This window comes from Rosa rugosa, chromosome 1, assembly GCF_958449725.1.
Source record: "Rosa rugosa chromosome 1, drRosRugo1.1, whole genome shotgun sequence".
NCBI lineage: Eukaryota > Viridiplantae > Streptophyta > Magnoliopsida > Rosales > Rosaceae > Rosa > Rosa rugosa.
This window is the reverse complement of record NC_084820.1, coordinates 43,815,323-43,842,351: the sequence shown is the minus strand read 5'-3', so window position 1 is coordinate 43,842,351 and position 27,029 is coordinate 43,815,323. Positions and strand designations below refer to the sequence as shown.

Here is a 27,029-nt window from a genome sequence, read left to right as displayed (position 1 = left end):
GTTTCTCCAATCTGGGCCTATTGGGCTTACAAGTGGTCTCTGGGCCTTTTATTTTTTATTTTTCATTTGATCATTATTCCTCTTTTGTTTAAGAGGAATATGATTATGCTTTTCTTGTATTGAGTGGAGAGATCGATCGGAAGAAAAAGAGAGACCTCGTTATCAATTTATTTTCTTCGGGGCTCTACTTTTCTTTGTTTTGGGCTTAATCCTAAAAGGTGGGTGTGCTAGGAGATTACTAGTTTGTTTGCTCTTTTATTAGGGGTGGCTTTTTTTCTACGAAACGGTTCTTTCTGTCGACCCCATAGGGGTGAATCGTTTTTGTACTGCTTGCTAAATTACATAATGGGATGACCTTTTTACTCAAAAAAAAAAAAAAAGTTAAATTATTTTTACTTTGAATTCATTTATGCAATTTTATTTACATAAATTATTACTTGATTTTCTTATTGTATAGCAGCAATTAGACCTCCATATTTCACCATCAAATTTGATGCATAGGCGTTTTTGAAGAAAATCATCTCTGTACAAACCGCTTTGTCTTTAACACTGTCCTATGTAACCACAACAAATGATGGTACATTTATTAGAAGCAATGTTTTCATTTTTTTGGTTATTATTTAGTTTGTGTTACAATGTTTGTAGAAGGCTAGATGTGATACAAATTGTAATAGTAGTGTAAAATAGGTGCCATAACATTATTAGAAACTTCGACTCTCACCCTTTTTTTTTTTTTTTGATAGAAGTTGATTGTTATTCAATAATCAACAGTCAATTAGCCATAGCTTACAAAACTTACATAAGAATTCCGGCAAGAAAATCCGGTAAAACCTATCCAAGCTCAAACAAACTAATTAACATCATTGGGAATCTCACAATTAAGCAAGGCTATCTAAGAATGACAAAACTTCGCCTCCTATGGAAAGAAATCATTCAACTATCCATCCCTTGCCAATCACACAATTGTGGTACAAGGAAGGAACTAGAAACGTCATAGAAGACTCATAGAAACTAAATCACCCTTACACAGGCTTAAACCCTAGCTAGAACAAAACAATAAGCAGCTCCTTCCCATTCGAGTTGGAGCATAAATCCACACCTACATTATTACCTTCCGCTTTCTCTAGAGATAGTATACATTTAGTCTGACGTCCAAACAGACCACCCTTCTTCTTTAGAGCTGATCCCATTGAAGTCGGAACCTCCACCAACTCGCCAAGTTGGAATTCTTGAGGGATAATTGTCAAACTAGGTTTAAATACCTTCTTTCTCACACCCAAACCCAATTTTGGACTTCTACCAATAGCAAGCCCAGCAAACCCCTCAGACCCAGTCAAACCCGGCCCAACAGTCCAAGTCAAACCCCCAATCAACCCCGCAGTCAACCCTAATTCAAAATTAGGGTTTCCCGTAGGTTTTTCCAGAACAGCCAAGCCAGTTGCAGTTTCTGCAACACTCAATGCTGGTTCACCCACCGCCACACATTTTCTCCAGTTGCCTCAGTCACCAGACCCAGCACTGCCAACACCGTAGAGAGCACCTTTGTTTCCACGACAGCCACCACAGAAGCTTGCAGTTCAGATGTCGATTCCAGACCCTCACAGCTCGATTCTTCTCAGCCCGGCACCACCAGCACAAGCGCCTCTGTCGCCAGCCTCTTATCACAAGGACCAACCCCATGGCCGAAAAAAACCATAAGCTATACAGAGCCCATGACACTTCTCATATTGCAGCTCCACCACCACCGAAACAACCTGTGAGAAATTAAATCTCCGCCGCACCCAAATCCTCCAGCGAATATCCTAAATCACACGAATCCTCTAGACGAGATCCTTTCTCAGCATCGCCCCCTGATCAACTCGAACAAAGTCCCCCAATACCTGTCTGATTAGGGTTAGAGCTTTGTCATTCCGCATTGCAATTCGCAATCCTTTCACGGCCACTCACACCTTAAGGAGATGCAGCGGCACCGCTTCGAGGGTATAGACTCCATCATAGTCCGCCAGCAACAAAGTGGAGTTGTTGTAGAACCCCCCCCCCCCCCCCCCCCTCTCGAGAGTACCCAATTCTTTACCTCCATCTCCTTAAATTGGAAGACAAAGATGTCCTCCTCCTCCTGCCGGATCAGAACCCTCTCCTTTAATCCCCAAACATTGGAGATTGTCACCGAGAACGACAGAAGCACAACCACCTTCTTGGACAGAAATCAGCCACAGAGATACCATTCTTTCCACCAACCAGGCTCACCACGGCCTCCTTTGACAGTGCTGAAGGAGCCACCGCCGTCATCTTCTTACCAGACTCGATCAGTTGGACAGCTAAAGCAAGAGACCCTAGTAGAGCCAAAGTCGATTTGTTACTCGAAGCTTTGAACTTCGACTCTCACCCTACCCATTCTATTAAAAAGAAAAATTGGATCGTATCAATGTACTAGTCTGTGATATTAATTGTGCTCCATGAGCTATATTTAAGTTGTTATTTATGAAATCTAATTTTAAGAGTCTAGGGACACATAATTGTATATAGTTTTTTTTTTTTTTTTTTACACTTCTTGTGAACCCTTAAATTAAAAAACCTTTCATTTGTGGAGATTAAGTGAATGGCATGATCATATTTATTTACCAACCAAAAAATAAATAAATAACCATGGATTATACTTTTTCATTGGAGCGTTGATAAATAAGGTCATGTGCATGTAAGTTTTTTTTTTTTTTAACTGTCCTTCTTTTATAAGTCAACGAGATTACATATAACGACTCATCCTCGTGGGGCTGATTAAAGAGGCATTTCCCAAGTAAACCCATCTTTTACTAGAAAAGTCACGAGAAATCAAGAGGCATAGGAGATGGGGGCTAGTCTGCGACAACTCTTCTAAGCAAGCAGAGTGGTCGCAGATTCCCCCCCCCCCCCTCCCAAAAAAAAAACTTGTTATGAAATTTTAATTAAAACACTACAAAAAAAAAAATACAATAGCCACGGCACCCCCCCCCCCCCCCCCCCCCCGTCGCGAGAAGCTGTTTTGCCGTCGCAAATAAGCATTCGCGACGGCAAAGCGTCTGACGCCGTTGGTGGCATCGCCAATACCTTTAGCCATGGCAAAATGTCGTCGCAGACCACTTTTGCGACAACAAAGAGATTTGCGACACTTACTCTACGACGGTTTCATGCTACCCCTAATGTCGTTGCCATTACAAAATTTACTACGGCAAATTTTCGTCGTAACATAATTAATATTAAGATAATTATATTACTTCCAGCCAAAAAAATTTCCTGCCAAATTAATTTTCTTCCCGCCAATTTTTCAATAGCAAATTTTGCTACGGTCTCGTTGCCGTAGCTTCGGTGTGGTGTTATATAGAAATATATTCTTGGCTACGGCAATTCACTGATGCTAGTAGCCAGCCAGCATTTTTTTTTTTTTTTTTTTTTTGAAATAACCAGCATTTTTTTTTTAACAGAACTTGTATTTTTGCAACATCCAAAAATGGGATAAAAATATCAATATACAACACATATATTGTTCATTAACTCATCTATTTCATTGCAATGTAATTAAGTTGCTGCACTGTCAGACTATGTAATTAGAAGAAGTACAAAGTTATGCCCAAAACCAAGCACCTAATGAAGACAAACAATTAAGAGTAACACTTAACAAAAATTCCAATATTGGACTATCAAAATATGTGCATTAACATATTGAAACTCAGTCCATTGCTCTATCACTACTTGAATCTGGATTCCCTTCTTCTCCTACAGACTCCCTCCGAATTTCATGGTCACTAGTTGCATCTGGAACATAAGACATAAAAAAAAAAAAAATAAATAAATAAATAAAAAAAAACAAGATATATCATGTATGGCTTTGCATATCACCCTTTTTCAATGTCACACCATAACCCAATTCCAATAATTAATATCGCAGGTTGCACCATTCTTTATAATCATATTACAAAGAGAATGGCAGTATGAGAGGAAATTTCAAACCAAGTGTCATCAAAGCTAGTGTTTCTTTACAAGTTGATACTAGTATGAATATTCATCATTGATAAATTAACAAAGGTATATATGTGAACAACAGCAAAGGGCAAACAGATCAAATAAATATTGGCAATAATGCATCACTTGAAACAATTGTAGGACTGAGGACACATATGATCATAATAGAACATTATGATCCACCTTCCTACTGTACACATACAGAACTAACAAAAGTGACCTACTTAAACAAGGAAAAACATCATACTAAAAAGACCTTTTAGAGACCTTTATACAAAACCAACATACACTACTAAAAAAAATTGCTTTTGCGACGCCTATTTTGCGACGGCAAATTGGGTTTTTGCGACGGAAAATTAAGCCTTTTGCGACGGAAATGTTGGCGTTGCAATAGGTGGCGTCACAAAATCCATTTGCGACGGGAAAATGCCGTCGCAAAAAAGTATTTGCGACGGAAAACTGTTGCCGTCGCAATGGCTAAACTATTTGCGACAGACACTTTGCCGTCGCAAAAAGATATTTCATTTAAAAAAAGAATTGGGGGTGAATTTGTTGCAACGGATACTTTGCCGTCGCAAAAGAATATTTCATTTATAAAAAAAAAATGGTGTGAATTGCACACCAACGCTAGTACCATCTGCAGCAAATATCATAAATTGAAAAATATTATGAAACCCATCATCTATAACCAACCAACAATCACAATTCTAAGACCAACCAAAGGTTGTTAAAAAACAAAGATCAGCCAAAGCTTTCTCAACTTTCTTTCAACTTCTAGCTCATCTTGCTTCATCAATAATTTACAATCACAACATGATCACTGCCTGAAATGTAAATAAAATCACGACATGCATTTGTAATAAACACTCTATAAAAAGTGAGGAAAAGATGAGAAACTTTGTTGTAAAAGCATCAAAAATAGTACATGTAGCCTGAAATTTCTTTTTGGTTCCACTTCATGCCTCAAAGTGGCTGCATTTCATTCTATACATCCACATTCCAATTTCAGTTATTCACTAAGAGATTATTTTTCTAGTCTGTCTTTCTATTACTACATATAATGGAATGAAGAACAGGATATAATAAACTGAACTGCAAAATGAAAGAAAATGCAGTTGTAAGCAAGAAATATAATAAGAATATCAACGAAGGTTCAAAGAAACTTTTACATTCAATAGGATCCACCACACTGACAAAACATTTGAAATTTATCCTCATGCATTAAGATAATTTACAGGGTTACATGTTACTAGATACCTTTAGCTTTTGGGTCTTGCTCATGACCACAGGAAGCCTTTGGCTAATGATACTTGAGATCATTGTAGGCAGCAGCTTCAGAAGGGTATCCCTTCTGCATTGTTTAAATTAGAAAAAGAGAATGAGCAATGGAAAGACCTTTGTTTTATGACAAATACAAGAGAAAATACTTATGATAAAATCGTCTTTTCATATAACAGGAAGGAAGGTGTAATGAGAAGGATGATAATCAGGAAATATTAGACAACAAGTAGCATTTAGAAAAAATCAGTGGCCAGTTTACCCAATATCAGCTAAATATCAGTTAGCTGATTAAACATATCAAGTTTACCCAATAAACCCGCAATGAAGATAATAAAAGAATGCCATGTAGAATAGCATTGTATCTTGCTTCTACAAAATCTTTAAGCAAATCTTGCTATGCTTAGTTAACTACCATATTAGATTTCAGTAGGAAACAAAACTTGACTTGAAGACAAAATTTACAACCACAGGTTGACAAGATATACTCCTTACTTAAAATCCAAATTCTAACAGACTTCCATTATTATGATTTACTTATCTTGCAAATCTTTGATATTACATGCTTGACCTAAGGATGAGCAGATTGCCAAAATTTATCCAGATTAGAAGATTGAACGGTGCAAGAAAGAACTGTGCGATATGAATTCCATCTGTTAACAAAATCTGAACGATTGAACTTTGAAGGACTTCATAACCTAATTAGTTAGATATGCCGAACAATTAGAGGATCAAACTTTATATATCTTTTCCTAAAAGAATGCTTCAACCAAGTATTATCCCTCAAAAGTTCCTGACCTGGCTAGTCATTGGTTTACAAAAAGCCTGTTGAGTTTCCATAAGTCGCATATCAAAATCATTTTGGGAAAGTAGGGGAGATTCACAAATCAGAAGCATAGTTTTGTTTCCACATAGTAGAGACAAAACTACACTTGTTTGACAGTGAGCATAGAACATGAACTTACTGCAGCCAAAGCTTGAAATGTAGCTTCTCTCCAGCAGCTCTCTCGAAGAATAATGGGATTTACATTATCTCCAAAAGCACAGTGCATACGGGTATCCCTTAATCTCATAAGCACTCCATCAACTCTAAGCTGCAAGAAGATCTCAATCAGTGAGTTTCAATATCAAAGGCTACAGAAAGAAGCAGTGACTAACATTTATTATATAGTTACCAAAAAGCATCAATTAGTTAAGACATGTTTAAGCTTAAAATAGAGTTTCGAAAGAGCTTGTGCCAAAAAAGTAAATACCATAAAGAAATGATATATCTTTCAATATCAAAGGCAACAGAAAGAAGCAGTGACTGACATTTATTATATAGGTACCAAAAAGCATCAATTAGTTAAGACATGTTTAAGCTTAAAACAGAGTTTCGAAAGAGCTTGTGCGAAAAAAGTAAATAGCATAAAGAAATGATATATTGTGTTTGGTTAATATAACATTTAGGTAGAAATTAAAAGAACTAAGAAGATTAGCTCACCCAAAAACGCAAGAGAAGAAACCAACCGCTTGGCATGACTCTCTAGAAAATTCAAATACAGATGTATAACCAACCAACAATCACAATTCTAAGACCAACCAAAGGTTGTTAAAAAACAAAGATCAGCCAAAGCTTTCTCAACTTTCTTTCAACTTCTACCTCATCTTGCTTCATCAATAATTTACAATCACAACAGGATCACTGCCTGAAATGTAAATAAAATCACAACATGCATTTGTAATAAACACTCTATAAAAAGTAAGGAAAAGATGAGAAACTTTGTTGTAAAAGCATCAAAAATAGTACCTGTAGCTAAGAGCAACACAATGATTTATCTGCTGATAATGCTGCAGCATATGCTTGTTTACAAAACGGCTGCAGAGGACTTCCTTACAACACAAACATAACCAGTTCTCACTTGGGTGCTGGCATCTAGTATATGAAAGTATCACCCATATTAGAAACTTAAGGTATGATTCAGAACTCAGCCACTCAGACTTTGATCGATGTCAAAGGATAGAGGACAAAAAGACGCAAGCTTTAGAAGTACAAGTCTTTTTACTGAAACAATTTGAAGGTATTCATTAAGAAAACTAGCAATATTCTTACAATTGACAGCCTGCAAATATGCAAGTAAGACACTAAGACAGTACACAACAAAGATCACCCAAATAGAGATTCCCAAATAGAGAATTTTTGGGAAGACAGTAACCTGTTGCAATTAGTATCAGGGGTGGGGATGTGAACAAGATCGGAGGAGAGAGAAGGCAGGTGATCGCAGGATGTGCAGGCATCGACCCAACCCAATTCAGCTCCATATAACAAGTGTAAGTCGTCTTCTACAATTGGGTTTTCCTGAAACAAGTTTGGTTATAGGAATTCACAACAATCAGGTTTGGTTTACAAACTTATAACCAATAAGTTTGGTTATACAAAACTAATCACAGTTTAACATTAAATAGGAACCAATTTACAATTACAATAAACAAAATTGAGACAGGAGAATTAAGAAACCTTGAACGTAAAAGCAATCTATGTCTGCAAGCATGAACAATAACTGTGGAATTGGATGTTTGAAGCCACACCACAAACAGCAGCTCACCTGCCTTTCTGAACACACCTCCACCTCAAGGTTAAGCCAACAACCCAGAAACCCCTGCATCACCAAAACCCCATCTTCTCATCATAAACTCGACCCACTCAAAATGCAAAGCACTGGATACAAAACAAAAAGAAACAACACCGATTATAATAGCTAGAAAACTGGAAAAAAAAAAAAAAAAAAAAACCGATTCAAGAAAATCAGTTTAGAGTAGGGGTGGGCGTCCGGACCCGAAAAACCGAAAACCCGACCCGAACTGAGCAAAAAAGCCCGATTCGGTTCGGTTTTGACTTTGAAATTCTCGGTTCGGTCTAAGACCCGACCCGAATATATTTTCTCGGTTCGGTCTCGGGCCTCAAATATGCAGAGACCGAAAGCCCGAAAAAAGCCCGAACTGGCCCATTTTCCCATCATTTGCCACTTTTCCCTTTATTATTATTGGGTGTTATTATAATATATTAAATATAAAAAAAAACCCCAAAGTAGTCAGACCAATGTCCCCACTTTGTCTCCCGTTTTTGCTTTGTCTCCCACTCTCTAATTATTAAATAATGGGCTTATTAATTATTATATAGTTTATCATGTCAGTATGCCACATGATCGAGCTCTCTCTCTCTGAACCATCTCTGCTCTCAGCCTCCCTCTCTCTTTCTCGCGCTCTCTCTCTCTGAACCATCTCTGGCTCTCAGCCTCTCTCTCTCACTAAACCATCTCAGGCCCTAGTTCTTCCCAAATCCCCGATTATTCAAATTGAAAACCTAAAACCCAGTTCATTTCATCCCAAATTTAATGGCATCAACACAAACTTCTTTCCAAAGTTCAAGTTCTAAATCTGATTCCGATTCCATTCATTTCAATTCGAGGACCCAATACGAGGAAGACGAAGAGGATGAAGAAGATGAAGTCATCATGAATCCACTGAAAAGCCCACCACATTTGACATTCTCGGCGCCGTTGCGAGCTGCTGATGATGATGAATGTTTGGCTTGCTTTCTCTTTGAGACTCGACCCTTCTGAGAGTGCAATCGCCAAAACCAGTTGAAAGTCGCCGGAGAAGCTCCGGCTGCCGCAGCCGACAGATCTGCTCGAACGAAGAAGCTGAAGCAGTGGCTTGGCTTTGGGACTGCTGTCGTCTTCAACCTCACCCACTAAGGTTTTGGACCGAAAAGCCCGAATAGCCGACACTAAACATAACGGGTCGGGCTCCTGTCGGTTCTCACATCTTAAATAGACCGAACCGGCCCGGACCGATTACTTCGGGCTCGGTCTCGGTTCTGGCAAAATCCGGGCCCGGCCCGACCCGAGCCCAGGCCTAGTTTAGAGTGTGTTTGTACCAAATTATTTCAGAAATTTGCAGGTAATATTGAAAATGACATAGATCCGAGTTTTCATCAATTTGATCAATGACTTACCAACACATGAAAATTACAAAGATCAATTATATGAATTATAGAGAGAATCCACAAATCCAACCAAATCAAAAACTCAGACCTCCTAATTGTGCACAAATGTCGGAGCGTCAATCACCAATTGCAACCCTACAAAAATCATAATGAAAGAAAATCAAAAATACATAATACACTACCACCCACGAATCGATTTCAATTTTCACCACCTACAATTATGGCCAATTCAACTGCGAACCTTATTCCTACCCAATTCCAATCAGTATCCCAAAATGCATAAGAACAAAAATCAACAAATACACAATTCCAAATCAAAAGAGATTAGTAGAAGCACTAGCTAAAGCGTACCGTCCTCATCCTCATCTGAATCATCCACCGCTTCGAGATCAAGAAAATCCACCGGAGGGCCTCTTTTTGCTCTGCTTACGAATCCCGCCGCCGCCCCCACGATTGGGGCCGTATTCATCATCGTCGTCGTCGTCCTCTTCCTTCTCGTCCTCCTCCTCGGGCACGTCGTCAATGAAGCTCGATCTCCTCCGCTTCTCACCAATCTCTCGCTTCAGTGGAGGCCGAGGATAGCTAGGTTACCCTATCGAGCTTAGTGAATAAAGCGTGAGAGAGAGAGAGAGAGAGGAGGAGGAAGTGGCATGTTGTTTTGGTGTAGATCTAAAGGATCAATTGAATAGTCTTGTTTTCTTTTTTTATATTTATTTTATAATATCCAAGCAACGGCGTGACCATACCGTCGCAATAGATGTATAATTATGCGACGGTAAGGTTACGTCCGTTGCAAAAACTCTCCGAGATGCGACGGTAAAATAGCCGTAGTACATGCCGTCGCAAAAGTAGACTTTTCGCGACGGAAAACTTTTCCGTCGCAAATTTCCGAAGCAATTGCAATTTTTTTTAGTAGTGATATGACCTATATAGGGAAGCATATTAAACTAAACAATTCTTGTCAAAGCTGAATATATCTTGTCACCAGCTAAATATTTCTTGTCAAAACAAACTGAAATCTCAATTTCTCCGTATTACTTCATATTTATTGTCTTGCTATATTATCTCATCAATACCATCTAATAAATCGTGCACATCAAATAAGAGCTAAATATTAAAACAATTATTCTTGTGATGACAAACCTGTCCATTTTGATATGTGTCTCTCCTCTCTTTATTCTCCAAAAAATCAATTTGAGCTTGTAGCATATTAAGATGATCCTGAAACTTTTTTACCACAGATTCAGTTACTTTTTGTATTATATCATTAGTAGTTTTAGAGGAATTTGGTGCATGTGGGTAGACAAATCTTCGAGGCACGCCAGATCCATAGGTGCGACAATATCCATGGCCATCCTCTCCAATCAATTCATGAAATATACAATCTTTGATAGCCTGAAGGTTCCTTTGGTCTTCAGGTTCTAATAAAAGTCGCTCTTCATATTCTTCCTACATTCAAGTATAGAATTACCAGCTTGAAAAAGGAAATATAAATTAGAAACCGAAGCATTATCATTTAATATACTAAAAATAAAGCTTACAATGACTTGGACTACTTTTGGTTTTGATTGGTCTCGTGCTTTTTTCCACACATTCATCTTATCTGTTTCTTCACCATTTTGCTCCATCTATCAAATACAAAATAATAGCTACTTGAATCTATATTCCAGTCCAAATTTCCATATTTTCAGATTTCAATACAAGAACCAAATTTATAGATCAAATGGAAAACAAGAAGAAACTCATCTCCTACTGAAGAAACACATAAATGTGGAATGAAGTGTAATGCCTCAAATCGTAATTAAGCAAAGTGTTTTCGACCAGTAGTATGAACTGGTCCATGAAGCTCTCTATTGATAGAATTTCTTCTTGCTATCATCTGCAACATCAATATCAAGGTTAAATAATAGTGACTCTGGTATTCGATGATCTATTTATAAATGTTGTGCCACTAGTACCTTAGCATCCTCACTACTCCAATAGGCAACTAGCTCACTCCATTGCTCTGTCACAATATTGGCAGGAACTTTTGAAAGAATATCTAGATCTTCTTTGTTTTTCTCAAAGAAGTTGAGTTTCGTTTTGCTTTTATGATCCTTCCACAGATTATTGCAACATCTCAAACATACAGTTTTATATCATTCTGGAACATTCAACAAATTATCCTACGAAACATTGATAGGTTAGGATTAGTCTATACTTGAAACTAGTACTTATGCTTCATAATTTTTTTTTAAAAAAATCAGAACCAAAAACTAATTGCAAATACATGGAATCGAGTTTTTTTTTTTTTTTTTGTCTTTCATCCTAGTGTTTACCAACAAATATAAGTGACATATATACCTTAACTTCTTTCAATATTTCATCTTTCACTCCAGCTCCAACAGACTTCCAATCAATTATTGTTAGGGGAATTCTTTGCCCATCCCTTACAATTTGTCTCAACTGTGACTTTAATTGCGCAGACCTATCTCCCACAAGCTGGATGGTAGAATCAAACTTGATTTCAACTTTAACTCCAGTATTCTATTATGAGATACCCTTATTTTGACCTCTGGAACTTTCAGTAGTAGCTTGTACTTCCATCTCTAACCAAGTTTTAAAAATATCAAATTGTAACTTTAAAACAAAAATTACTGCATTACAAATATATTAGATATCGATGTACCTGCTGGTGGAGATGGTAGTGCAGGGGGTGGCAGTGGTGGAGGAGGTGGAAGAGGAGATGGCGGGGGAGGAGATAGTGGTGGCAATCTTAAAGACTCTGATAGCTGTTGTGATGAGGAGATGCTGCTTCTTGAAGATTGAGAGCTGTTGGAACTCAAATATTCAGACATGGTGCGCGGTCGATCAATCTTCCATTTCTTCATGGTTAACTGAAAAAGGACATTTACAATTATATGATGTCATAATGTTTGGAATCGAAATAACCAACAAGTTTTATATGATATAAGGACTAATTTCAGTTTACCCCCCTGAGGTTAGGGGTCGTCATCATGTTAGTCCCTCTAGTTTCAATTTAATCATGTTAGTCCTTGTACTCTCAAATTTCATCATCCGTGTCCAATTTCTACTATTCCGTCCAATTTGGACCGTTAAGTCTGACTTTTGAGGGCTAAAATGGTCATTTCAAGACAAAAAAAAAACTAAAAAACAAAAAAAGATTTTTTTTTTCTTTTTTTCGTTTTTTTTTTTTTTTTTGCATTTTTTTTCTGTTTTTTTTTTATTGCATTTTTTTTATTTTCTTGTTTTTCTCTTTCTTTTTCTTCGCTTATTATTATTATTATTATTTTATAATTTTGTCTTCAACCTATACACCACAAGTTATAATAGGTTTATAAAAACAAAAAAAAATACTCTAGGTAGTTAAAAAGCCGCTCGCTGGTCTACGATATTTGTGATATATCTCCGATAAAGCGAAGAATTTTAGGATATATCTGTAAAATATAATAGGTTTATAAAGTGAAGAATTTTAAGATATCCTCAATAAAGTGAAGAAGTATCTATAAAATATGATTAAAAAAATAAATACAGATATTTCTTCACTTTATTGGGGATATATCCTAAAATTCTTCGCTTTATCGGAGATGTTCCACAAATATCGTAGACCAGCGAGCGAAGAATTTTTGGATATATCCCCAATAAAGTGAAGAAATATCTGTATTTATTTTTTTAATCATATTTTACAAATATTTCTTCACTTTATTGGGGATATATCCTATTATTCTTCACTTTATAAACCTATTATATTTTATAGATATATTTTACAAATATATCCTAAAATTTTTCACTTTATCGAAGATATATCACAAGGGTAAAGCTATGGTATGTTAACATTTCTCATACATCAACTATTTTTACCACTTTAAGGACTCATGTTACCACTTTGAGGACTAATATTACTATTTTGAGGACTCATATGGTAAACTACGAAAATTTACCACTTTAAGGACTCATGTTACCACTTTGAGGACTAATATTATTATTTTGAGGACTCATGTGGTAACTAAGAAAATTTACCACTTTAAGGACTCATGTTACCACTTTGAGGACTAATATTACTATTTTGAGGACTCATTTTACCACTTTTAAGGCAATTGTATGCATGTCATACGTTAACACATTGTAGAATTTCCCATATCACAAATAACGTAGACCAGCGAGCGACTTTTTAACCACCTAGAGTATTTTTTTTTTTTTTTATAAACCTATTATAACTTGTGGTGTATAGGTTGAAGAAAAAATTTATAAAAATAAAAAATAAAAAAATAAAAAAGAAACACCTAGAGTATTTTTTGTTTTTGTTTTTATAAACCTATTATAACTTGTGGTATATTTCCAATAAAGCGAAGAATTTTAGGATATATCCCCAATAAAGTGAACAAATATCTGTATTTATCTTTTTAATCATATTTTACAGATATTTCTTCACTTTGTTGGGGATATATCCTATTATTCTTCACTTTATAAACCTATTATAACTTGTGGTGTATAGGTTGAAGACAAAATTATAAAAAAAAAATAACAATAAAAAAAAAAGCAAAGAAACAGGAAAAAAAAAAACGAAGAAAAAAAAAAAAAAAAAAAAAAAAAAAAAAAAAAAGGAAACAGAATTTTTTTTTAATATAATTTGGAGCTCAAAATGACCATTTTACCCCCAAAAGGGGGCCCACTGGACTGATTTAACGTCCAATTTGGACGGAAGTCTAAAAATTAGACACGGATGATGAAATTTGAGAGTACAGGGACTAACATGATTAAATTGAAACCAGAGGGACTAACATGATGACGACCCCTAACATCAGGGGGGTAAACTGAAATTAGTCCATGATATAAATACAACAGTTTATCATAAATTGAAATGACAGAATCAAAGAACATTGTCCAAAAAAGACCATAATTAATATCATATATTCCATACACGAAGGCCAAGTTGCAGCAAACAAAAAAGACCTATGCGCACAAAAATCTGCACCTATAAGTGCCATCTTAACCTACATCTACTATATTACAAGCTACGATCTCAATCATCCATTTCAACATCCATTGACTCGCTTTTGATGGCTTTGAATTATGATCAACACGTTCACCCATTCTTAAATGATAAGGTTTGTGGGTTCATTGACAACAAGGAGTGGAAATACCACCTTCTTCAGTATTGTTAGTTTGCACAAGGGATAAGTCTCTTGAAGGCATGTGAACAACATTCAGCCATTCTTGCCCTGAAGGATCTGGAGCATACCAAACTTGATGAGCTTGAGATGCCAATATGAAGGGTTCATCCCCTATGCAATCATTTTTGTACAACAAATGCTTGAAGTTAACTAAAGGAAAGTTAAAATTGTCTAACTTTATCCTGTAGTAGGATTAACCAATCACACTTAAACAAAACATTTTTGATATCAATAGAGTAAGGGATTTTGATAATATCTGTCAATCTCCCATAGTATGGTGAAGAGTCAATAGAAAGATTCTTGTTTGCTTGTAAAGTTACATCTCTATTCTGTGTTGAGCGATGATTATCAAGACTTTTCACTCAAAAGAAAAACCCATTTGCATTATAAGAAGTCAATCTCTTTGCTAATGGACTAGGAGAATTAGACAAAACAATAACTTCTTCTGATAACAATACATCACTTGTTCTTTGCAAATTGATATCATGATTTTTGTAAACAATAGTTAAAAACTGCACACTAAAAGACACTGAAAGATGAACTAAACATATCTAATTACAGCTAGCAACATACATGCTCCTTAAACCAGTTTGCAAATTCCCGAAAATGAACTCTCTGAACATATTGTTCATTTGCAGCAGGAAATTGTCGTCGAATAGTAATAAGATGTTCACTGCAAACCAACATGAACATCATTACTTTTCTGCCTAGAAACTTAGAAACTATCCACTAAGTTTCTTAGTTTCTAAGAAATGTTTTACTTGTCATATATATTGTTGATTATATGCAGATTATAAAAAGACAAAACCAATAAGCAACATGACATACTTGAGAAATGGTGTGACTGCCTTTGTATGGAATAAGATCCATCAATGAGCTTGTGTCCAAGTAATTTCCTCAAGTACAAAGTCTTTTCCCTTGTTTATATCATCATCATTTTTTTTCCATGCTGGTCTTTTAAACTTGCTTTCCACATCATTGAGATATTGAGTAGAGAAGTTCATGCACTCTTCCATCAAACAACCTTTAGCCATTGACGCTTCAGGACAAGCCTGATTCCGCACATATTCTTTCAAGGTCAGTAGATACCTCTCAATAGGATACATCCACCGAAAAATTACAGCACCAGCAATTAATACTTCATCAGCTAAATGAATTGGTAAATGCTCCATTACATCAAAGAATGATGGCGGAAATATCTTCTCAAGTTCACAAAGCTTCAGCACTATATGAGCATGAGCCTTTTCTAGATCTGCTGCACAATTATCCATTGAGCATAACTGTTTAAAAAAAAACTACCCAGATCAATCAATGCTTGAATCACATTCTTTGGTAAAGAACTTTGTATAAATAAAGGAATAAGTTGTTGCAATAGAATATGGTTATCATGGATCTTAAGACCTCCAATACTACGATCTTGTAAACGTACTCGACGTGCAATATTGGAAGCAGCTCCATCTGGCATTCTTGATCCCGATAAGGCTGAAAAGAACATATTTTTCCCCTTATTGTTCATCTCAAACTTAGCTGGATCAGCATACTCTGTACCAGACTCTCTCCTCTTTAGATGATGTTGCTCCCTAATTCCCATAAGTTCGAGATCACGATGAGAATTCAAGTTGTCCTTAGACTTTCCCGCAACTCCTAATATTGAGAAAAGAACATTGTCACAAATGTTCTTTCTATATGCATCACGTCAAGGTTGTGACGTATTAGGTTGTCTTTCCAATACAGAAGCTCATAAAATATACTTTTCTTCTTCCAATTATGCTTCTTTTTCTTGAAAGGATCATTATCAGGTTTTTGCACCCCAAGCACCTTCCTTCACTCTAGATCTTCCCGCTTGAACTCTGTAAGAACACCATTTGATTCTAATTGTGCAAGAAGATCAGCACCAGATAATGTTTTAGGCTTGTTCTATATTCTATATTGCCATTAAATGACCTTGGATTTGCTCGATACTTGTGATCATAGGGTAACCACCGCTGATGAGTCATGTATGAAGCTTTTTGACCAAATTTCAACCGCTGGTAACCACTTTCAGAGTTGCATGATGGACAAGCAAATTCACCTTTTGTACTCCACCCCGACAAGTTGGCATAGGCAGGAAAGTCATTAATCGTCCACAACAATGCAGCACGTATTTTAAACATTTCATTACTGAATGCATCAAATGTTTCTGCACCATCTTCATACAATTCCTTCAATTCTTCAATGAGTGGCTGCATGTAGACATCAATTTTATCACCTAGTGCCTTAGGACCATCAATAAGAACAGATAGAAATATAAAGGGCTGCTTCATGCACATCATAGGTGGTAAATTGTAGGGAACCAATATGATAGGCCAGGTAGTATGAACTATATTCAGAGACCTGAATGGGTTGAATCCATCAGATGCTAACCCAAGTCTTACATTGCCAATGTCTCCTGAAAAATTTGTGTGTTTTTGGTCAAAATCTTTCCATGCAAGAGTCTGCAGGATGCCTAAACGCACGATCATCAGTTCTTTCCTCTTCATGCCATCTCATAAGCTTTGTTGTTTTTGAAGACATAAACAACCTTTGTAACCTTGGTTTTAAAGGAAAATATCTTGCTTGTTTTGCTGCTTTTCGTTTCCCAAGTGCTACAACATCATTTGAAAAATCATCGTTATCTTTCCATCAAGATGTCTTGCATATTCTGCATTCATCTAAATTTATGTCTTCATTTCTAAACAACATACAACTATTAGGGCATGCATTTACTGTTTTATAAGTGAATCTGAGATCTTTTGTTAACTTCAGGGCTTCATAATATGACTTAGGAAGTTGCACACCTTCAGGCATAGATTCTTTTGCTATCTCAAGTAAAGTTTTGAAGGATTTATCTGTCCATCCATGGAGCACCTTTGCTTGCAAAAGATGAACTGTATATGACAAAGCTGTGTGTCTCTTAGAACCCGGATACAATGGAAGGTTTGCATCTTCAAGAAGCTTCAAGAACTTCTTGGTAGGTTTGTTTGCCCCTATATTAGGATTAGTTGAGTTTTCTTCACTATTCTGATCATGTGTTCCTACATTAGGAGGTCCTGAAGCTTCTTGGACAAGTCTAACCATATCATCCTCCATATAAAAATCTAACCCAATACCATTTTGGTTTCCATCCACTGGATGAACATAATGATTAGGCTCACCATGCTTATCCCATTTCCTATGCTTCTTAAAGAAACCATAATCACGAAGATGCTACCGCACAACTAATCTTACATAGAGATAACGATTTTCGCACTTTCTACAAGGACAATAAATCCTTGAACCCAGATCCCTATTGATGTATGCAAAAGTCAAAAATTGATCCATTGCATCATAATATGCTGGAGAATGCCTATCTGCTAAATCTATCCACAATTTGTCCATATTTATCCTTAAGCAGTCAGATTGAACATCTACGTCAAATAGACAAGAAAAATACAGTTTATTAAATTATAATCATGACTACTAACCAAACAAAGGACTTCAAACAATTAACCAAAGTGAACAAACATTGCCTACAACTGAGCTGGCATCAAAATACAACACAAAAACTATAAATCCCCAACATCAAAAGTATAAAATAACTATTAGCAAGTTCAATCCTGAAAAGAAAGTAATTAATTAAGCAAAGAACATATACTCCAGTTGCAATAAACATATAAGCTTTGTTCAAAAATACATAAAAAAAATATATATGAAAGCAAAAAACAAAAAAGATAAAGTGGATAGCTTCTGCATTTACACCCAACAATCTCATCCAAGACACGAAAAAGATAAAGCTTACCTTGAATCAAACTCTATGATGAGTGGAAGATAAATGATAGAGAATAAAGGACATAGCAGATTAGCCTCCAAGTGATATGCAAATAACCTGCAAAGCCAAACAATAAGATGCAAACAGGTTATGAAGTATCAAACCTTAGTGCTTCAGGCAAACAAAACCAATTAAATGAAAGGGAATGAAATTCAGCAAAATCAGTAAACATGCATGAACCAAACAAAATACAAAACTCTTTGGTGCTTTGTTGAAGATTTCCACATTTGTGGAAGCTTCTAAGTTTTCTAATATATGACACTAAGAAAACTGGACAAATTAAACTAAAATAGAGAATGTATATATATGCTCAGTAATGCCCGACACAGAACTTATAGTTAGAACAAACAACAATGTCCATAACAATCAAAGTATGTGTGTGTATATATTGGAAGAGGCCGAAACACTCGTGGCAAAGTGTCAAACTCAAGCATGTCCTATCTTATAAACACTCATTGTGCCATGTCTAACTCACAGACAACATGAAAATCACAAAGAAGTGGAAATCAACCATAATTCAAAACAAAATGACCAAAACTAAGCATTGCTCCTGTGGGGGCACATGTATTTGCCACATGACCCTAGCTACTATGGCACTTGATATTACATAAAAGAAAGAATCCATTATGTGACCTACACAACAATGGTGCTATTTAATTTGTTGCTCATAGTAAATATAAGGTCAGGGCCATTTAAAATTGTTACAAAATATATTTAAGGGATTGGCCTCTCTTAGGCCCCGTTTGGGATTGCTTCACTTTAAAAAAAAAAAAATCAGCTTTTGTTCAAAATTTTAGATTTTATTGTGTTTGGTAAAAAGCACCTTTAATTGAAAGTTATAGGTCACTGGCAGCAGATTTTAGAAGCAGCCTAGAGGTCGCTTTTAGAAGCTGCTATGAATCAAAACACACTCTGCAGTTGTTTTTTTTTTTTGAACGCGTGGGGTGTCAGTCCATTAATAGTAAAGTAGGAAACATTACAAATATGACTCACCCGGACTCCGGGCAACGACAGAATAGAGCCATGAATGAATACTCTAAAGCAAACCCTAGACTACCCAAACATAATGTAACCATGGGAATGAGCTCTGTTTGGCTCCAAATTTTGCTGCAGCTGGTCAACAGTCTCTTTTCTGCGCGGACGTGCCAGCACCGTTCGGGTGCGGTCGTCGGGGATGTCCCTTGACCTGACTTCTGTTGAGCGATTGTGGACGAGGAGAGCACCAACCTCGTCGTGGGATTCTTTGTGCCTCGTGGCGAGGACTTTTGCTGAGCTTCTTGAAAATCACCAAATCGATACTCGATGTTGTAGATCGAGCAGAGCGAGAACCACCGGGAAGTGAGGAGAACTTGCTAAAGCGTGACTTTAGCTTGGCTGGGTTGCTAGGGCGTTACCCTTGCTTGGCTGGTTCTGTAACCGTTGTGGTCGCGACACTACCGTCGGCTCCCGAGGAGACTAGGACCGAAGCACGTTGACAGAGGGTTTGGTGGCACTGAAGGTCGGCTTCTGAGAAGACTAGGACTAGGAGTGTGATCACCGCTAAGAGAAAGAGAAAGAGAGGGAGAGGAGTTGCTCTTAGAGAGGTTTGCTCTAGAGAGAACTTAGATCATCTTAGAGATGTTGTTGTTGAATGTGAATGTGTCTTTTAGAATGAGAAGAGAAGGTGTTTATATAGGGAAGAAAAAGAAGAGTGAAATGATGAGTGGAAGAAAAATAATGAAAGTGGAATATGAAAGTGATTTGTAAAATATGGAAAAGATAGAGAAATGATGAAATGAAAGCAAGGCATGAAGGTGCAACAACATGGAAGTGATGATGATCTATTAAAGAGATTGTCTTGAAAAATATATCCAAGGAAAAGAAGAAAAGCATCTAGCTTTCTTCATGTGGGTAGGAAACATGAACATGTGAATATTGAGCTGGTTTTAGGTCAGTTTCTGCCCCTTTATTCCTTCAATTATTTCTCCAACAAGACTTCAGAATGAGCTTTCGACTTCTTCATAAAAAATGTTCCACTATGAGTGTAGATCACCCTGGTAAAATGTCAGATTTTTATTCCATGTGGTTGGGCCGAAAATGCTGCTGGACCTCTTACAGGTCCAGTTTTCCAGTTTTGCTTCTGTAGAAAATTGGGCTGATTGTTTGAAGGCCTTCCCCTCAAAAAAAACTCTTGCACTCTTCATAAGAAATGATCCTTGGGCTGTCTAGAATGGATCTGGAAAGTTTCAGCACATTTCGATTTCATTTGGTAAGTCTGCCACCCCTCCTTCCTTGTCTAGCTCGGTTTTTTCTAGCCGAAGTAGGAAAATATGCTAAAATTGACTTGTCATACTTCCATAGTAGGCTTTATTTAGCCTCTAAATATATATTTCGAGCTTGTCGACAATATATAGCTTGAGCCACTGACATTGGCTCAATCTCTCCAAGACACGCCTTGTCAGGCCAAAATGTTCATTTTGGGTCCAAACATTGCCCCCCAGACCTCGAAGTCAAAGGTCCTCGTCTTGACTAAAGAGGTCTTGAATCAGCACTCCTCTTATAATGTCGTTGCTCCAAAGCCACTTGTATTGGCTTGACTAAAATTACTTGAACAGTAGCCTCTCTCCCTCTTAATTATACATAGTGAGCATACATATATTAATCGCCAGTCTTCCTTCGCGAACCATCCTTTGCGAGGCCATGTAATTAAAACCACTTCGCTGCCAACAATTCGCAACCCAGCTTTCGCCACAATTATTGGCAAAAATATTGATTTGACCTCCTCCACTGCTAATACCATACTAGGCATATTAAATGCCTCTTGTATATGTGCCCAGACCAATATCAATGGCCTCTTAAGTATATTAGCAAGTTCCAGCCACTATTAGGCAAGAACACAATTTTTTGCATCCTCCGCGACGCACAAATTTGAAACTCTTTTTGTATTAAACTTTTTTTTTTTTTTTTTTTTTTTTTTAATAAGACATTGTGAATCAAGGTTTAGACATGCGGCCCAAGTATAGTCGTCTAGACACAAATTTTCTTTCAAATCCTTTGGGCAACCTTACTGAAATGGCCAGGTGGGGGAGGGCGAACAAGAGAGGCATAATCCATTTTGGCATGAGCTACTCCCACATAGTGGTTTAGGCCCATTTGCACGCACTTCTGGATTCAAGAACCTGTCATGAACGTTGTCCCCTTTTCTAGACACCATTTCACATAGGCTATACTTACTAAGATGAGAAAGGTCATAAGTGTGAAGACAGTTCAACAAGTGTTAATAAAAGCCGCCCTTAACCTTAAGGGACCTGAATTAGGCACCAATAAGGAGTTTAGGCCAATATTAACAAAAGAGACTTCACCTATTCCGTTATGATTCACAAATGACGAAAATAAAAATGAAAACTGAAAATTGACAGGAAATTTAAAAACAAAGAAAGAAGTTAGCAGCACTATATTTGGCTAACCTCCAGAAGGCCACGGGGGAGGCCATCTATGCTTCACTCCAAGCTCCGATGTATCAAAATTTGTAGGGTAAAAATCCCTCCTATGAGAGCTTGTAGAAAAAGAACAAAGATACTTCTCGTTGAAGAATTTGGAGGAATTTGGCTCGTGAGAGGGGTATTCTTGCCCCCTAAGTATCTTTGTTGGTTGACGAGACATGATCTCCAATTGTAATTTGGAAGATGACGGTGTCCCAAGATCGGCTTTGTCGCCAACTGTCGCCAACTTCTCTTGATCAAAGGGATGATCATGGGTCATATCTTGCCCCCCATGCATCTGATCAGTAGCCACATATTTGGCTTGATCAGTGGAGACATCAGATATTTGTTCAGAGACAATTTTCTTGTCTGAAGAACAATCTTGTTGATGACGTTCTCCATAAGTAGCCTCTATGTAAGGCTGTGATTCACCAGTGAGGCCATTAGGTTGATTGCCACCTATAGGCAAATCAGCCTCATAAATGACCTCTTCTCGAGCGTTCTGCTCAATTTCTAGGTCCCAATCGCGAAACCTCTGCTTTGTTTTTGCGATCAAAATGGCCATGTCCCTGGCTTGCTTTTCTTTATTCCTCTCGATGTTGGCCATGATGATCGCGAGCTGTTCATCAATGCTTGCCCCCTCTGGGATGGGAATAGGCATAAACTCATCATTAATGGAGGTATCGCCAATGGTGGCAACATTGTCCATCAATTCACTTTAGGAATTTCTTTTGGTAAAGATTTTCCCCTGGCATCTCAATGATGACGAAAAAAGACTCTAGTATAGTCCCACTGGGCGTGCCAAAATGTTTGTTTTGAAGCCCGGTGGTTGAATGTCTTCAAGAGAAAAAAAATTCTAACCTTGTCCCACTGGGCGTGCCAAAATGTTTGGTTTTGAAGCCCGGTGGTTGAATGTGCTTCAAGAGAAAAGACTCTGATGTCGTCCCACTGGGCGTGCCAAAATGTTTGTTTTGAGTTTTGCAGCCCGGTGGTTGAATGTGCTTTAGGAGAAAAACTTCTACAGTAGGTCCCACTGGGCGTGCAAAAATGTTTGGCTTGAAGCCCGGTGGTTGAATGTCTTCAAGAGAAAAAAAATTCTAACCTTGTCCCACTGGGCGTGCCAAAATGTTTGTTTTGAATTTTGCTGCAGCTGGTCAACAGTCTCTTTTCTGCGCGGGCGTGCCAGCACCGTTCGGGTGCGGTCGTCGGGGGTGTCCCTTGACCTGACTTCTTTCAAGCAATTGTGGACGAGGAGAGCACCAACCTCGTCGTGGGATTCTTTGTGCCTCGTGACGAGGACTTTTGCTGAGCTTCTTGAAAATCACAATCGATACTCGATGTTGTAGATCGAGCAGAGCGAGAACCACTGGGAAGTGAGGAGAACTTGCTAAAGCGTGATTTTAGCTTGGCTGGGTTGCTAGGGCGTTACCCTTGCTTGGCTGGTTCCGTAACCGTTGTGGTCGCGGCACTACCGTCGGCTCCCGAGGAGACTAGGACCGAAGCACGTTGACAGAGGGTTTGGTGGCACTGAAAGTCGGCTTCTGAGAAGACTAGGACTAGGAGTGTGATCATCGCTAAGAGAAAGAGAAGGAGAGGGAGAGGAGTTGCTCTTAGAGAGGTTTGCTCTAGAGAGAACTTAGATCATCTTAGAGATGTTGTTGTTGTGTTGTGAATGGGTCTTTTAGAATGAGAAGAGAAGGTGTTTATATAGGGAAGAAAAAGAAGAGTGAAATGATGAGTGGAAGAAAAATAATGAAAGTGGAATATGAAAGTGATTTGTAAAATATGGAAAAGATAGAGAAATGATGAAATGAAAGCAAGGCATGAAGGTGCAACAACATGGAAGTGATGATGATCTATTAAAGAGATTGTCTTGAAAAATATATCCAAGGAAAAGAAGAAAAGCATCTAGCTTTCTTCATGTGGGTAGGAAACATGAACATGTGAATATTGAGCTGGTTTTAGGTCAGTTTCTGCCCCTTTATTCCTTCAATTATTTCTCCAACAAGACTTCAGAATGAGCTTTCAACTTCTTCATAAAAAATGTTCCACTATGAGTGTAGATCACCCTGGTAAAATTTCAGATTTTTATTCCATGTGGTTGGGCAGAAAATGCTGCTGGACCTCTTACAGGTCCAGTTTTCCAGTTTTGCTTCTGTAGAAAATTGGGCTGATTGTTTGAAGGCCTTCCCCTCAAAAAAAACTCTTGCACTCTTCATAAGAAATGATCCTTGGGCTGTCTAGAATGGATCTGGAAAGTTTCAGCACATTTCGATTTCATTTGGTAAGTCTGCCCCCCTCCTTCCTTGTCTAGCTCGGTTTTTTCTAGCCGAAGTAGGAAAATATGCTAAAGTTGACTTGTCATACTTCCATAGTAGGCTTTATTTAGCCTCTAAATATATATTTCGAGCTTGTCGACAATATATAGCTTGAGCCACTGACATTGGCTCAATCTCTCCAAGACACGCCTTGTCAGGCCAAAATGTTCATTTTGGGTCCAAACAAGCTCCAAGGAAAAGTAACCTTGACACTACCAGGGAAGCCTCCGAACGCAGTCAAGAGTCTTCCCCCGATATTATTCAGAAACCCGAGAAAACACCCTACACAGAGGGGCCTTCCCCAGGCTTAATGAACAGATAAAAAATAAAAATTGCCGGCCCACCAACCACCAAACAAGCCCTAACAAAATAATAGGCCCAGAAGCCCAACATCAATAGCAGAGAAACCAAACAAACCCTAACTGCTATCCCACCAATCCAGGTCGCCGTCAACCACCTCGATCTTCCTCCTGCCGGCAGCCAAAGCGCCCTACCTGCGAACCCCTTTGACCAGTCATCAACAAAGTTCATCTTCGGAATAACCTAAGCACGAGCTGGCTCCTCCAAACACCAAACGCCGCCGCCATGACATGAATAACCTCTAGCCCCGCCGTAGCTGATCAGTGTCTCATCACAGCAGACGCCATCACCGCCACCATGGTTTGGATCACCGCTTGCCCTAACTCGGGCTGTCACAGCCTCCCAACCCCACCAAATCAGAATGGCGCCACAGCCATCTCCCGCCGCATCAGGAAGCGACCTCCTACCACCAAGAGAGAATGGGTTGAAACCCAAAACATCCACCACCGTATCCCACCAGGGAACAATCCACTTCATCGCAGCCGGCAAGCGCACAACAGAGAAAGGGGAAGGGAGATGTACACTCCATGCCGGGGGAAGGCGCCCATAACCAATCGCCGGAGACTCAAAGGAGCACCGAGCGCCAGAAACAAGAAGAAGGAAGCCGAGGCCTCCCACTGCCAAGACCATCCAACGCACAGCAGCATTGAGATCACCTTCATCAGAGACCAGAGAGGAGGGAGACCACCCGTCATAGTCAAAAAACCAAACTGCTGCCGCCGCCGGGAAACCCTAGGAGAGAGCTTCGAGAGAGAGAGCATTTTTTTCAAAATGTAGGTTTTTATTTTTAGTTTGTTGTACTCGTTTTTTATAAAAAAAAAACCCACTCTGCAGTTGTTTTATGTACTGACAGCACTTTTAAAAATATTATTTACCAAACACAAAAATGTGTTAATTCACAGCAGATTATTCTCACAACACAGCAGCAGCAGTTTTTTTAAAAAGTCACATCAATCCCAAACTAGCCCTTAATATGGTGGTGCGTCCACTAGGATTATTTAGAAAATAAAACTAGGTTCTAATTCCAATTATTGGACATATTCGATTTTGAAAGAGGATACATTTTCATTGTTGGGATCTTTCATGAATTCAAGTAGTAGCTAGATATTATAAATTATTGTTTGGTTATTCTAGATAGCTGGATTCATGAGGAGTATTTTGACATGCTATCAACCTTAAATACTTGTATAAACTTTTGATTGGAACAAAAGTTTAATAGCAAATTATAATTTGCTGTCAACACTCTGATATTCCAGAAACTAACCCATTAAGTCTATAAATTGTAGCTCATTATTTTCAACTATTTGCCTAAATGACACTAACATAGTTTGATGTTTTATCTACAGCAACATTGTAGTCAACAATTAATATGATTAATTAGCATTTCAATCTATTACTTCATGATCGGGAGAGGGCAATGAATGTATGTTTGTTGTTTTCTTCCTAAAGATGGCGGCCATTGACTTGGTTAAAATAGCTAAAAAATGTAATAAACAGTAACAATCTTGATATTATTGCCATTAAATCATGCTTGTTGTATATATGCAGCATATATCATTTTGAACAACTTCTGAGTGAAAGTGATCACAGCTAGACAAAACTCATTAGTTGATAAGAATTATTCACTACAGATTCAGCCACTTTTGTTGGGCACATGCAACTTGGCCAAATGTTAGAAAGGCAAAACACTAAGATTAACAACAATCTTAAAATGTTTTGAGGCATGTCATATGTAGGCATAGAAGGATAAGAATACGAGAAGAGATATGCACGATCTCGAAAATTTACCGAGAAAGGAGGTTCGAAAGCCGGAATTTCAAAACTAGATTGTGCAGAAGCTATAGAAAATAATTGACATATTATAGCAACCAAGGAAATATCAGATGCTCTGGATGGCCCTGATTTAAGTGCTTTTGGATCTGACGTGGCTTGGTTTATCCTACTGATTACTCCAAGGGTTCTTGTACCTGTAATCAACAGTTACATTTCTTTAATCACTCCAGCAACCAAAGAGTAGAATAATAAGGGGAAGAAGAAAAAAGAATGAACTTAGGGGGAGGACTAAGATACAAGTATAGCAAAGCCCGTAAAGAATAGTTGTTGTATTTTTTATATATCAATCTAATCAATCAACATCTGAGCAATAATTCAATGCTATCGATTGACATATCATATGTTATCAAACAAGAGATTTTGACAAGATTTTTTAGTACCAGATCGACATTACCAAAACACCCAATTTGACATATCCAAAACCAAAAAACATAACGGTTCTTCCACAAATAAGTAAAATCAAAAGTAATTTCAGATACACAAACAAATTTTCTATACTTAATTCCTCTCAAACTACAAAAATCATATCTCCTATACTTAATTCCTCTCAGACTACAAAAATCATATCTCTTCCATTTGATAATTTGAACTAACTGAATTGAACCCATTGATGGAAGAGAGAAGATACTTGAGAGAGCGAATTGAACCGAACTTGAGAGAACAAAAGAGAAGATGATCAGTTCTGAATATGGGGTATGAGGTTCTTCAGATGCAGAAAAGTTTTAGGGTTGAGGAGAGGGGAAGATGGAGTATGAGGTTTCACTAATCGGGAACAAAAATCTATGGTGCGCCTAA

General features: G+C 37.7%; 1 protein-coding gene across 3 annotated transcripts; it reads right to left on the bottom strand.

The window, feature by feature from the left end:
• Nucleotides 1-5,209: 5,209 nt before the first annotated feature.
• Nucleotides 5,210-10,009, bottom strand: LOC133738228 (RING finger protein ETP1-like). Of its 3 annotated transcripts, none has more exons than XM_062165705.1 (6): nucleotides 9,614-9,992; nucleotides 7,860-7,972; nucleotides 7,470-7,612; nucleotides 7,064-7,189; nucleotides 6,240-6,368; nucleotides 5,210-5,347 (listed from the first exon to the last, which is right to left on the bottom strand). In XM_062165705.1, exons 2-5 carry the CDS (start codon nucleotides 7,917-7,919, stop codon nucleotides 6,344-6,346), a joined length of 354 nt encoding a protein of 117 aa, XP_062021689.1. In that variant the 5' UTR covers nucleotides 7,920-7,972; nucleotides 9,614-9,992; the 3' UTR covers nucleotides 5,210-5,347; nucleotides 6,240-6,343. The 3 variants fall into 3 exon arrangements, with proteins under 3 accessions (XP_062021689.1, XP_062021677.1, XP_062021681.1); XM_062165693.1 differs by having other exon boundaries at nucleotides 7,860-7,913; XM_062165697.1 differs by lacking the exon at nucleotides 5,210-5,347 and adding an exon at nucleotides 6,758-6,962 and having other exon boundaries at nucleotides 7,860-7,913; nucleotides 9,614-10,009.
• Between the last annotated feature and the right edge of the window lie 17,020 nt (nucleotides 10,010-27,029).